We start from the raw sequence: 13,359 nt of genomic DNA on the forward strand, positions 1-13,359 counted from the left end.
ACTTTTTCCACCACTGAAAAGTACCTGCCAAAAAGTACCTGTGGATATGATAGCATGTTAGACCAGGATATATTGATATTTTCATGCTTGAACATAGCCCTTAGCCGTGGTATATTGGCCATATATTTCACGCCCTGACCATAGAGAGCTGTTGGTTGGGGCGTGATAGTGACTAGGGTGGGTCATCTAGGTGTTTAATGGTTTATGTTGGCCTGGTATGGTTTCCAATCAGAGACAGCTGTTTATCGTTGTCTCTGATTGGTATCATATTTAGGCAGCCATTTCCCCTTTGTGTTTTCGTGGGATCTTGTCTACAGATATTTGCCTGTGTGCACAGCAGTAGCGTCAGGTTTCCTTTGTGCTTTTGTTGTTTTGTTTGGTGAGTTTTTCTTAATTAAAATATGTGGAACTCTACGCACGCTGTGCCTTGGTCCAATCATTACGACGAACGTGACAATCGAGTGGTTGGTTTTATTGTTTTATGCTTTTGGCATATTAAACCATTTGCACATCTGTGCTGCTAATGAGAAACGTTTTGGTGCAAACCATTCTTGTTTGCATAATCTTACCATCCCAGTTTTGGACACATGAGTAATTCCATGAAACATGAGTCCGAGACAGGGCAACAATGTTGGTGGCGCAGGTGTGAGCTTCACGCTTGATTATAACTAGTTCTCTGGGTAACTGGATGCTTTCTAGTAATTGCCCAATAACCAGTGCGTTTGATACTTTGTTTTTAACCTGAACTGGTAAGGAAAACTCTCTCCTTCCAAATCATAGACCTCCAAGCATAGCGGGAGTCAGTCAAAATGTGTGCAATTTTGTCTTGGGAGAGAGCACAGGCTCCCGTGAGAATAACTAGTTTAGCCGTGTGTGTATGTCCTAAATACATGTTCCATGTCCCCCTTGTTACACCTGTATACGGTGAGAATGTCGTTCGCCCCATTCAAAGCATTTGGCAGCTCCGTCACGGAGCTGGGCCATGTTTTGTTTAAACCCCATTAACTCAGAAAGGACGACTGGATGGTGTACTAATCTCTCCCGTACTTCATCTATAGAAGTTTCATCCGCTTGCTGGACAGCTGTGACTGACACCTGGTAATATGCTCTATGGGTGTTGAGAGAGTTTTTCCTCGTGGGGATTTGCTAGATAGTATTACACGGTCTGGGTGCCTTTTTAGTGCTGCCTATTTGTGTTGTAACTTCTTCCAGCTGTTCATTGAGTTGTTTATGAGTTCTGAATGCCGTCACAGTTTGGCTGGGGACCTTTTTTCTTTTGTTGTTTGCTTTGTTTTGGCTTGGGATATTTTAATAACTCTAGGTTTGGATAGACTGATGGGATTTCCTCTCATCATGCTGCCTCATGGGACTGGAGTAGTGCTTGGTGTAGAAACGGATCCTATTGGAACGACATGTCTAGCTTGCCATAAGATCCTCTGTTGCTGGAGGAGAATACTCAAAGGTGGAGAGCTGAGAGCCTGACACACGTTTGTCACGACGTCTCTTTTTCTGTAGGAACTAAACCTATCTTCACTGACATTTATTTTGTTCACGTTTTGCACTGAAGTTATCTACTGAGAAGTAGTCCAGAGATGTGGAGCCTTTAGTTTCTGCGTTGTGTTTCTCTAAGGCTGTTATATCTTCCTGTCTTACAGACCTTTTAGCTGGCCATGCGGGCAATGTTTTATCCATGCGTTTGGACCACTGTGTTACATCTGTGTTGGCGTATCGTAACGCAGCTTGTATTTATTCCTGCTGGGGTGTCGGCTGTTATCCTGGAGGAACTCTCCCCCCCCCCCTCCCACACACACACACACCATTATTCCTAATAAAACAAGTAGAGGCATTGATTATCAGTCCATATGGGAATATCACTCCAAAAAAACGTTATCTTTCTTTCAGAACACATATTCTTCATTTTGTTTGACCCATTCTGTTAGCTCTCTGCTATCAGCCTACTTACTCTAACCTTCAAGTGTCATATAATCCTGAATACATTTCCTTAGATTCCAATGTAGGAGCCAATAAATGTTCAGCTTCCTAACCCTGGAACAAATGTCCTTATGTTCCAATAATCCGGAATCAATTTCCAACTCAGGAGCCAATTAAACTAAGGCTTCCTAATCCTGTAACAAATGTCCTTATGTTCCAATACTCCAGAATAAATGTTCTTAGATTCCAATTCAGAAGCCAAATAACCTTAGGCTTCCTATCTGATGAACTAGTTTATATATATATATACATACATACATACAGTGGGGGGAAAAAGTATTTAGTCAGCCACCAATTGTGCAAGTTCTCCCACTTAAAAAGATGAGAGGCCTGTAATTTTCATCATAGGTACACTTCAACTATGACAGACAAAATGAGAAAAAAAAATCCAGAAAATAACATTGTAGGATTTTAATGAATTCATTTGCAAATGATGGTGGATGGAAAGAAGAGCCTACTCCGCCCGCCTGACCGAACAACAGACTATCTTTTTAAAGGTCCCTTTACCTCTTTTTGTGGTATACTGAAGAGATGTCTAGGTTCTGGTCAGGACAGTCAGTCAGGTGTTCATCTCCCTTCCATCCGGGGCACGGCTCCAAATTTGTTGTAGAAAAACTACCTCTTGGAGCTGAGAACACGGTTTAGTATTCATCCAGGGTTTATTCAATAGTGACCTGTGCAAAGGACACCCTTACTGGACACAGCGAACATTGGACTCTTAGACCATTGGTCTCTCTTAGACCATTGGACTCTCTTAGACCATTGGACTCTCTTAGACCATTGGACTCTCTTAGACCATTGGACTCTCTTAGACCATTGGACTCTCTTAGACCACTGGACTCTCTTAGACCACTGGACTCTCTTAGACCATTGGACTCTCTTAGACCATTGGACTCTCTTAGACCATTGGACTCTCTTAGACCATTGGACTCTCTTAGACCACTGGACTCTCTTAGACCACTGGTCTCTCTTAGACCATTGGACTCTCTTAGACATTGGACTCTCTTAGACCATTGGTCTCTCTTAGACCATTGGACTCTCTTAGACCATTGGACTCTCTTAGACCATTGGACTCTCTTAGACCATTGGACTCTCTTAGACCATTGGACTCTCTTAGACCATTGGACTCTCTTAGACCATTGGACTCTCTTAGACCACTGGACTCTCTTAGACCATTGGACTCTCTTAGACCATTGGACTCTCTTAGACAAATACATTTTAGAAGAAGAAAAAGAAAAAAATAAAGAAGAGAAAAAAGTGAAAGACAGAAGAAGAATATGATGATGAAGAAGGGGTGGCATCATTCTGCCTCAACTAAACAGACTACCAAAGGCATATGAAACTGTCTACAAAAAACCTACCAAAGGCCTACCAAACATACTATCAAGCGACCTATCAAACAGCTTACCAAAGTGCCTTCCGTTTGGTAGAAGAATGAGATGAAGAAGAAAAATGATAAAAGAAGAAGAAACAGAAGAAGGAGGAGTAGAAGTAAAATAAAGAAAAAGAAGAAAAATGGTAAAAGAAGAAACAGAAGAAGAAGACAAAGAAGGGGTGGCATCATTCCCCCTGTACTAAATGGCCTACAAAAGGCCTAGCAAACCCTCTACCAAGCGGCCTATGAAACGGCCTACAAAACAGACTTCCAAACAGCCTACCAAAGATCTTCCAAATGACCTACCAAAGGCCTACCAAACTGCCTACCAAAGGAATACCAAAAGGCCTACCAAAGGGCCTACAAAATGGCTTACCAAACGCACCTCGAAATGGCCTACCAAATGGTCTACCAAACAGACTACCAAACGGCTTACCAAGCCATCTACCAAAAGGCCTAGTAAGTGGGCTATCGTGCAGTTTACCAAATGGCATACCAAAAGCCTACCATCAATTTTCTTAGATTCCAATTCAGGAGCCAATTAACTTTACAGGCTGACTACACCGCTCGTGACGCGTGTGTGAGCGTTGCAAAATAAATTTAGAAATCTATATTACTCAGTTATTGCACCCACACCGCTCGCGCGCCCCAACAAGCATCTGCATTGCCAAGGGATAAAATAGAAGTCAGTTCTAATTGTGACGCAGATCGCGCTGCAAATCCTGCCTCTCCCATCTCCTCATTGGTTTATAAAAGCAGGTATCCACGTGCCATCTCCTTATTGGTTATACCCACATTGGGTGACTGAAAGACGAACGAGGTCAGTGGCGGTAATGCACCTAATTTATTAAAGTTGCCAATCGCAATATAAAGTCAAGAGAAGAAAAAGCCTGGAAGGAAGAGAGATGACTAGAAACAATTTGGTTGACCGTTTTATGTGTGGATTAATTGACGGATTAAAAGACCTTGTGCATTTCAGGTAAAATAACAACTCAATGTTTATATCCCAGGACAAATTAGCTAGCAACAGCAAGCTAGCTAAATAGGACAAATTAGCTACCAAGTGCAAGCTAACTAGCTAAATTGCCATACATGTTTAATGTGTTTCGACCTGTCCCCAAATTAATATAATTGGTTCAGAGTTTTTTTTTATATTATAAGCTGCGTGTCGTGATCGAGTTTGGTATAGGGGGACAAAATACATTTTGCACGATGGCGCAACCGTGCAGCCGGTTTGGGTTCTGTGTTAGGCTTCCTAACCCTGGAACAAATGTCCTCATGTTCCAAATATCCCAAATAAATTTTCTTAGATTGCAATTCAGGAGCCAAATGTACCTTATGTTCCAATAATCAGGACTACCTAATGGTCTACCAAACAGACTACCTAATGGTCTACCAAACAGACTACCTAATGGTCTACCAAACAGACTACCTAATGGTCTACCAAACAGACTACCTAATGAACTACCAAACAGACTACCTAATGGTCTACCAAACAGACTACCTAATGGTCTACCAAACAGACTACCTAATGGTCTACCAAACAGACTACCTAATGAACTACCAAACAGACTACCTAATGGTCTACCAAACAGACTACCTAATGGTCTACCAAACAGACTACCTAATGGTCTACCAAACAGACTACCTAATGGTGTACCAAACAGACTACCTAATGGTCTACCAAACAGACTACCTAATGGTCTACCAAACAGACTACCTAATGGTCTACCAAACAGACCAGCTAATGGTCTATCAAACAGACTACCTAATGGTGTACCAAACAGACTACCTAATGGTCTACCAAACAGACTACCTAATGGTGTACCAAACAGACTACCTAATGGTTTACCAAACAGACTACCTAATGGCTTACCAAACAGACTACCTAATGGCTTACCAAACAGACTACCTAATGGTCTATCAAACAGACTACCTAATGGTCTACCAAACAGACTACCTAATGGTCTACCAAACAGACTAGCTAATGGTATACCAAACAGACTAGCTAATGGTATACCAAACAGACTACCTAATGGTCTACCATACAGACTAACTAATGGTCTACCAAACACCACTTAATGGCTTACCAATCCACTTACCAAACAACCTACTAAGTGGTCTACCATGTAGTTTTAACGAACCGCCTACCAAAAGCCTACCATGCATTCTACCAAAGGCTTAACAAACAGCCTACCAAGCACCCTAACAAAGGCCTAACAAGTGGGCAACAATGCCATCTACCAAATGGTCTACCAAAGGCATACCAAACAGCCTACCTGGAATAAATGTCCTTATGTTCCAACAATCCGGAATCAATTTCCTTAGATTCCACATCAGGTGACAATAAACCTTAGGCTTCCTAACCCTGGAACACATTTCCTCATGTTCCAATAATCCTTTATCAATTTACTGAGATTTAAATTCAGGAGCCAATTAACCTTAGGCATCCTAACACTAGAACAACTTTCCTTATGTTCCAATATTTTGGAATCAATTTCCTTAGATTCCAATTCAAGCGCCTGTTGGTAAATTTATTCAACAAATGATCAGGTTTATATAATTATCATACACAGAAATTAGTAATGGAAAGAAAACACTCTTTGTTTAAGTGCTAAAATACTCCTTTAGTAATACATTGTAGGCAGAAGTTGGTACATAGTACAGTATATAATAGCTCTCCCCAGGTTCTGCAAAATGTCTAAGACATCCTGTAACTCACATATCCTCTCCCTGTCCTCCTTGCGTGACATGATACATAGAACAATTATAAAATACATAGAACAATTGCAGAATACCTTAATAGAAAAATATTAAAAACCTTAACTTTATCCCAACAATCGGCATTTATACTTGGAATTTCGCCCCAAATCCTATCACCAAGTCTCATCACAATAATCTCAACAATCAACGTTTAATACTTGAAATTATAAAAGAAGAATAAACAGAAGACGAATAAGAAGAAGAAACATATGGGGTCGCTGCTGTCTGTCCTTTGCTTAATCGGGTCAAAGTGTTAGGCTACAAACTCACCCAGGCAGACCTCCGCTTAATCAAGTCAGAGCGGTACCCATAGGATTTTACTGTTTTGAAAAGACATTGCCACCCTGGGTCAAAGTATTATCAAAAGCTATATACTCACCCAAGCAGACCTCCACTGAAGTGAGTTGGTGAGGTATCGCAAGTGACCTACACGTTCAGACCTCCGCAAAATCAAGTCAGAGCGCGGTACCCATTTTACTATTTTGATAAGACGTTGCCACCCTGGCAAGAAGAAGATGAATACAGCCTTCCAATTGGTAGAAGAAAAAGAAGAAGAAAATTAAGAAGAATAATAAGAGCAATTATAAAAGAAGAAGAAACATAATAAAATGAAGAAGAAACATAAGAAGATGAAGGGGTGGCATCATTCTCCCTCTACTTATCGGACTACTAAAAGCCTACATAATTGTCTACTAAAAGCCTAACAATCAGCCAACCAAATGTCTGCCAAACGTACTACCAAGAGGCCTATAAACAGCCTAAAAAATGGCATTGCGTTTGGTAGAAGAAGAAGAAGGAAATTATAAAAGAAGGAACAGAAGAACAAGAACAAGAAATAGAAGAAGAAGAATACGGCCTTCCATTTGGTAGATGAAAAATAAGAAGAAAATAAGAACAATTATAAAAGAAGAATAAACAGAATAAGACAATTAAGAAGAAGAAGAAGGAGCAGTGGCCTCACTCCTCCACTTGGCTGGCAACAAGAAGAAGAAGGAGCAGTGGCCTCACTCCTCCACTTGGCTGGCAACAAGAAGAAGAAGAAGGAGCAGTGGCCTCACTCCTCCACTTGGCTGGCAACAAGAAGAAGAAGAAGAAGAAGGAGCAGTGGCCTCACTCCTCCACTTGGCTGGCAACAAGAAGAAGAAGAAGGAGCAGTGGCCTCACTCCTCCACTTGGCTGGCAACAAGAAGAAGAAGAAGGAGCAGTGGCCTCACTCCTCCACTTGGCTGGCAAGAAGAAGAAGAAGAAGAAGAAGAAGAAGGAGCAGTGGCCTCACTCCTCCACTTGGCTGGCAACAAGAAGAAGAAGAAGAAGAAGAAGAAGGAGCAGTGGCCTCACTCCTCCACTTGGCTGGCAACAAGAAGAAGAAGAAGGAGCAGTGGCCTCACTCCTCCACTTGGCTGGCAACAAGAAGAAGAAGAAGGAGCAGTGGCCTCACTCCTCCACTTGGCTGGCAACAAGAAGAAGAAGGAACAGTGGCCCCACTCCTCCACTTGGCTGGCAATAAGAAGAAGAAGAAGAAGGAGCAGTGGCCTCACTCCTCCACTTGGCTGGCAAGAAGAAGAAGAAGGAACAGTGGCCCCACTCCTCCACTTGGCTGGCAACAAGAAGAAGAAGGAGCAGTGGCCTCACTCCTCCACTTGGCTGGCAACAAGAAGAAGAAGAAGAAGGAGCAGTGGCCTCACTCCTCCACTTGGCTGGCAACAAGAAGAAGAAGAAGAAGAAGGAGCAGTGGCCTCACTCCTCCACTTGGCTGGCAACAAGAAGAAGAAGAAGAAGAAGGAGCAGTGGCCTCACTCCTCCACTTGGCTGGCAACAAGAAGAAGAAAAAGAAGAAGGAGCAGTGGCCTCACTCCTCCACTTGGCTGGCAACAAGAAGAAGAAGAAGAAGGAGCAGTGGCCTCACTCCTCCACTTGGCTGGCAACAAGAAGAAGAAGAAGGAGCAGTGGCCTCACTCCTCCACTTGGCTGGCAAGAAGAAGAAGAAGGAGCAGTGGCCTCACTCCTCCACTTGGCTGGCAACAAGAAGAAGAAGAAGAAGGAGCAGTGGCCTCACTCCTCCACTTGTCTGGCAAGAAGAAGAAGAAGGAACAGTGGCCCCACTCCTCCACTTGGCTGGCAACAAGAAGAAGAAGAAGAAGGAGCAGTGGCCTCACTCCTCCACTTGTCTGGCAAGAACAAGAAGAAGGAACAGTGGCCCCACTCCTCCACCTGGCTGGCAACAAGAAGGAACAGTGGCCCCACTCCTCCACTTGGCTGGCAACAAGAAGAAGAAGAAGGAGCAGTGGCCTCACTCCTCCACTTGGCTGGCAACAAGAAGAAGAAGAAGAAGGAGCAGTGGCCTCACTCCTCCACTTGGCTGGCAACAAGAAGAAGAAGAAGAAGAAGAAGAAGAAGAAGAAGAAGAAGGAGCAGTGGCCTCACTCCTCCACTTGGCTGGCAACAAGAAGAAGAAGAAGGAGCAGTGGCCTCACTCCTCCACTTGGCTGGCAACAAGAAGAAGAAGAAGAAGAAGGAGCAGTGGCCTCACTCCTCCACTTGGCTGGCAACAAGAAGAAGAAGAAGAAGAAGGAGCAGTGGCCTCACTCCTCCACTTGGCTGGCAACAAGAAGAAGAAGAAGGAGCAGTGGCCTCACTCCTCCACTTGGCTGGCAACAAGAAGAAGAAGAAGAAGGAGCAGTGGCCTCACTCCTCCACTTGGCTGGCAAGAAGAAGAAGGAACAGTGGCCCCACTCCTCCACTTGGCTGGCAACAAGAAGAAGAAGAAGAAGAAGAAGAAGGAGCAGTGGCCTCACTCCTCCACTTGGCTGGCAAGAAGAAGAAGAAGGAACAGTGGCCCCACTCCTCCACTTGACTGGCAACAAGAAGAAGAAGGAACAGTGGCCCCACTCCTCCACTTGGCTGGCAAGAAGAAGAAGAAGAAGAAGAAGGAACAGTGGCCCCACTCCTCCACTTGGCTGGCAACAAGAAGAAGAAGAAGAAGAAGAAGAAGAAGAAGAAGAAGGAGCAGTGGCCTCACTCCTCCACTTGGCTGGCAACAAGAAGAAGAAGAAGGAGCAGTGGCCTCACTCCTCCACTTGTCTGGCAAGAAGAAGAAGAAGGAACAGTGGCCCCACTCCTCCACTTGGCTGGCAACAAGAAGAAGAAGAAGAAGAAGGAGCAGTGGCCTCACTCCTCCACTTGGCTGGCAACAAGAAGAAGAAGAAGAAGGAGCAGTGGCCTCACTCCTCCACTTGGCTGGCAAGAAGAAGAAGGAACAGTGGCCTCACTCCTCCACTTGGCTGGCAAGAAGAAGAAGGAACAGTGGCCCCACTCCTCCACTTGGCTGGCAACAACAAGAAGAAGAAGAAGAAGAAGAAGAAGAAGAAGAAGAAGAAGAAGAAGAAGAAGAAGAAGAAGAAGAAGAAGAAGAAGAAGCAGTGGCCTCACTCCTCCACTTGGCTGGCAACAAGAAGAAGGAGCAGTGGCCTCACTCCTCCACTTGGCTGGCAACAACAAGAAGAAGAAGAAGAAGGAGCAGTGGCCTCACTCCTCCACTTGGCTGGCAACAAGAAGAAGGAACAGTGGCCCCACTCCTCCACTTGGCTGGCAACAACAAGAAGAAGAAGAAGGAGCAGTGGCCTCACTCCTCCACTTGGCTGGCAACAAGAAGAAGAAGAAGGAGCAGTGGCCTCACTCCTCCACTTGGCTGGCAACAAGAAGAAGAAGAAGAAGAAGAAGAAGAAGAAGGAGCAGTGGCCTCACTCCTCCACTTGGCTGGCAACAAGAAGAAGAAGAAGAAGAAGAAGGAGCAGTGGCCTCACTCCTCCACTTGGCTGGCAACAAGAAGAAGAAGAAGGAGCAGTGGCCTCACTCCTCCACTTGTCTGGCAACAAGAAGAAGGAACAGTGGCCCCACTCCTCCACTTGGCTGGCAACAACAAGAAGAAGAAGAAGGAGCAGTGGCCTCACTCCTCCACTTGGCTGGCAACAAGAAGAAGAAGAAGAAGGAGCAGTGGCCTCACTCCTCCACTTGGCTGGCAAGAAGAAGAAGAAGGAACAGTGGCCCCACTCCTCCACTTGGCTGGCAACAAGAAGAAGAAGGAGCAGTGGCCTCACTCCTCCACTTGGCTGGCAACAAGAAGAAGAAGAAGAAGGAGCAGTGGCCTCACTCCTCCACTTGGCTGGCAACAAGAAGAAGAAGAAGGAGCAGTGGCCTCACTCCTCCACTTGTCTGGCAAGAAGAAGAAGAAGGAACAGTGGCCCCACTCCTCCACTTGGCTGGCAAGAAGAAGAAGAAGAAGAAGAAGGAGCAGTGGCCTCACTCCTCCACTTGGCTGGCAACAAGAAGAAGAAGAAGGAGCAGTGGCCTCACTCCTCCACTTGGCTGGCAACAAGAAGAAGAAGAAGAAGAAGAAGAAGGAGCAGTGGCCTCACTCCTCCACTTGGCTGGCAAGAAGAAGAAGGAACAGTGGCCCCACTCCTCCACTTGGCTGGCAACAACAAGAAGAAGAAGAAGAAGAAGGAGCAGTGGCCCCACTCCTCCACTTGGCTGGCAACAAGAAGAAGAAGAAGAAGAAGAAGGAGCAGTGGCCTCACTCCTCCACTTGGCTGGCAACAAGAAGAAGAAGAAGAAGAAGAAGAAGAAGAAGAAGAAGAAGAAGAAGAAGAAGAAGAAGAAGAAGAAGAAGAAGAAGAAGAAGAAGAAGAAGAAGAAGAAGAAGAAGAAGAAGAAGAAGAAGAAGAAGAAGAAGAAGAAGCAGTGGCCTCACTCCTCCACTTGGCTGGCAACAAGAAGAAGGAGCAGTGGCCTCACTCCTCCACTTGGCTGGCAACAAGAAGAAGAAGAAGAAGAAAAGAAAGGGTACCAACATCCCTCCTCTACTAAACGGTATACCAAAGGCCTACCAAACTGTCTACCAAAAGACCTACCAAACATAATTCCATTTGTTAGAAGATGAATAAAATGAAAAAAGATAAAAGAACTACCAAAGGCCTACCAAACGGCCTACCATACGGCCTACCAAAAGGCTTACCAAACGCCCTAACAAAGCAACCTACTCAGCAGTTGCCTATCCAATTGCTGTGCACAGGCCCGAATAGCTGTGTTGACTTGTATTCTTAGTTGCTATGTCCCCCTTAGCTTCACCTGGCTGTACACCTCGAACCATGTCCATTGAGGTGTTCAGCCTTCACCCACAATGCACCTTAACACACCCCAAGCCAGTTATTATGTCACACAGTCTCTCAGAAGAAGAAGAAGTGGTCCTATTCCTCCACTAGGCCGGCATCCTGACTGTCAGGTAACAATGGGTGTGACATCCAGCACTATGCTCATCTCAGTCACCTCAGCCCCGTCGCTAACACACTTTGAGTGGACCAATCTGTCAAGTTGTCCACTGGCCCCAAGGCAGTGTTGACCTGTTTTCTTAGTTGGCGTGTTCCCCTCATCTACACCAGGTCACTCTCCTCCGACCACGTCCATAGAGCTGGTCAGCCTTCATCCACAGAGCAAATTAACACAGCCAGTTCAGTCATTATGTCACACAGATTCCTGTCACTGCCACCTCAGCCCCACAGCTCATCCACTTGAGTGGACCAATCTGTCCGGCTGTCAGCTGACCCCCATGGCATTGTTGACCTGCCTGCTTAGCTGGCATGTCCCCATCAGCTTCATTAAGTCACAAGTGAACAAGAACGTTAACTACAAAGTAACTTTCTGAAGATGAATGCAGAGGACGTAGAAATGCTCCTGTCCCTGTGTGTGTGCTGTCCCGTTCTACCTTGCTTAGACGTGAGCGACGATACTAATGATAACCGCCTTCTGGTAGATGGAAAGACTTTTCCAAAAACCTTCTCAATTAAATGTTAACTACAATGTAGCCTATGCCTACCTGGAAGACATATATCCTGATTGTTTGCATCAATCCATTGGGCATTTGTTTAGCAATCTCTACACACGTGGACTCCAGGAACCAAACAACATTCTACTGCTATATGTCCATGGTGCATGAAACTACAACAACATTCTACTGCTATATGTCCATGGTGCATGAAACTACAACAACATTCTACTGCTATATATCCATGGTGCATGAAACTACAACAACATTCTACTGCTATATGTCCATGGTGCATGAAACTACAACAACATTCTACTGCTATATGTCCATGGTGCATGAAACTACAACAACATTCTACTGCTATATGCCCATGGTGCATGAAACTACAACAACATTCTACTGCTATATGTCCATGGTGCATGAAACTACAACAACATTCTACTGCTATATGTCCATGGTGCATGAAACTACAACAACATTCTACTGCTATATGTCCATGGTGCATGAAACTACAACAACATTCTACTGCTATATGTCCATGGTGCATGAAACTACAACAACATTCTACTGCTATATGTCCATGGTGCATGAAACTACAACAACATTCTACTGCTATATGTCCATGGTGCATGAAACTACAACAACATTCTACTGCTATATGTCCATGGTGCATGAAACTACAACAACATTCTACTGCTATATGTCCATGGTGCATGAAACTACAACAACATTCTACTGCTATATGTCCATGGTGCATGAAACTACAACAACATTCTACTGCTATATGTCCATGGTGCATGAAACTACAACAACATTCTACTGCTATATGTCCATGGTGCATGAAACTACAACAACATTCTACTGCTATATGTCCATGGTGCATGAAACTACAACAACAAACAAAAATATCTTCAGGTTTTCCCCAGACCTCAAACGTTGTCTCTTGAGGTGGTGTAATTATTGTTGTGGACTTAGACCCCCCCCCCCCTTTTTATAAAAAAGCAAATGTATGTACATGGGTACCTACTAAGCTCTAGGACACAACATGTAGCCCCATCCTATAGCCCCATCCTATAGCCCCATCCTGTAGCCCCATTCTATAGCCCCATCCTATCCATCCTATAGCCCCATCCTATCCATTCTATAGCCCCATCCTATAGCCGCATCCTATCCATCCTATAGCCCCATCCTATCCATTCTATAGCCCCATCCTATAGCCCCATCCTATAGCCCCATCCTATAGCCCCATCCTATAGCCCCATCCTATAGCCCCATCCTATAGCCCCATCCTATCCATCCTATAGCCCCATCCTATAGCCCCATCCTATAGCCCCATCCTATCCATCCTATAGCCCCATCCTATAGCCCCATCCTATAACCCCATTCTATCCATCCTATAGCCCCATCC

General features: G+C 44.6%; 1 protein-coding gene across 1 annotated transcript; it reads left to right on the forward strand.

Moving 5' to 3' along the window:
• Positions 1–606: 606 nt before the first annotated feature.
• On the forward strand, positions 607–12,723 carry LOC124034957 (trichohyalin-like). The gene is made up of 5 exons (XM_046348347.1): positions 607–643; positions 7,068–8,271; positions 8,410–9,588; positions 9,636–9,688; positions 9,733–12,723. Exons 1-5 carry the CDS (start codon positions 607–609, stop codon positions 11,067–11,069), a joined length of 3,810 nt encoding a protein of 1,269 aa, XP_046204303.1. The 3' UTR covers positions 11,070–12,723.
• The last annotated feature ends 636 nt before the right edge of the window (positions 12,724–13,359 follow it).

This window comes from Oncorhynchus gorbuscha, linkage group LG05, assembly GCF_021184085.1.
Source record: "Oncorhynchus gorbuscha isolate QuinsamMale2020 ecotype Even-year linkage group LG05, OgorEven_v1.0, whole genome shotgun sequence".
NCBI classification, from domain to species: Eukaryota; Metazoa; Chordata; class Actinopteri; order Salmoniformes; family Salmonidae; genus Oncorhynchus; species Oncorhynchus gorbuscha.

Bases quoted from the DNA above. Each gene is read 5' to 3' on its own strand.
- LOC124034957 (XM_046348347.1), top strand. From the start codon at position 607: ATGAGTCCGAGACAGGGCAACAATGTTGGTGGCGCAG. The intron at 9,589-9,635 runs GAGCAGTGGCCT...AACAAGAAGAAG, and splicing joins TGGCTGGCAACAAGAAGAAG to AAGAAGAAGGAGCAGTGGCC. The intron at 9,689-9,732 runs GAACAGTGGCCC...AACAACAAGAAG, and splicing joins TGGCTGGCAACAAGAAGAAG to AAGAAGAAGGAGCAGTGGCC.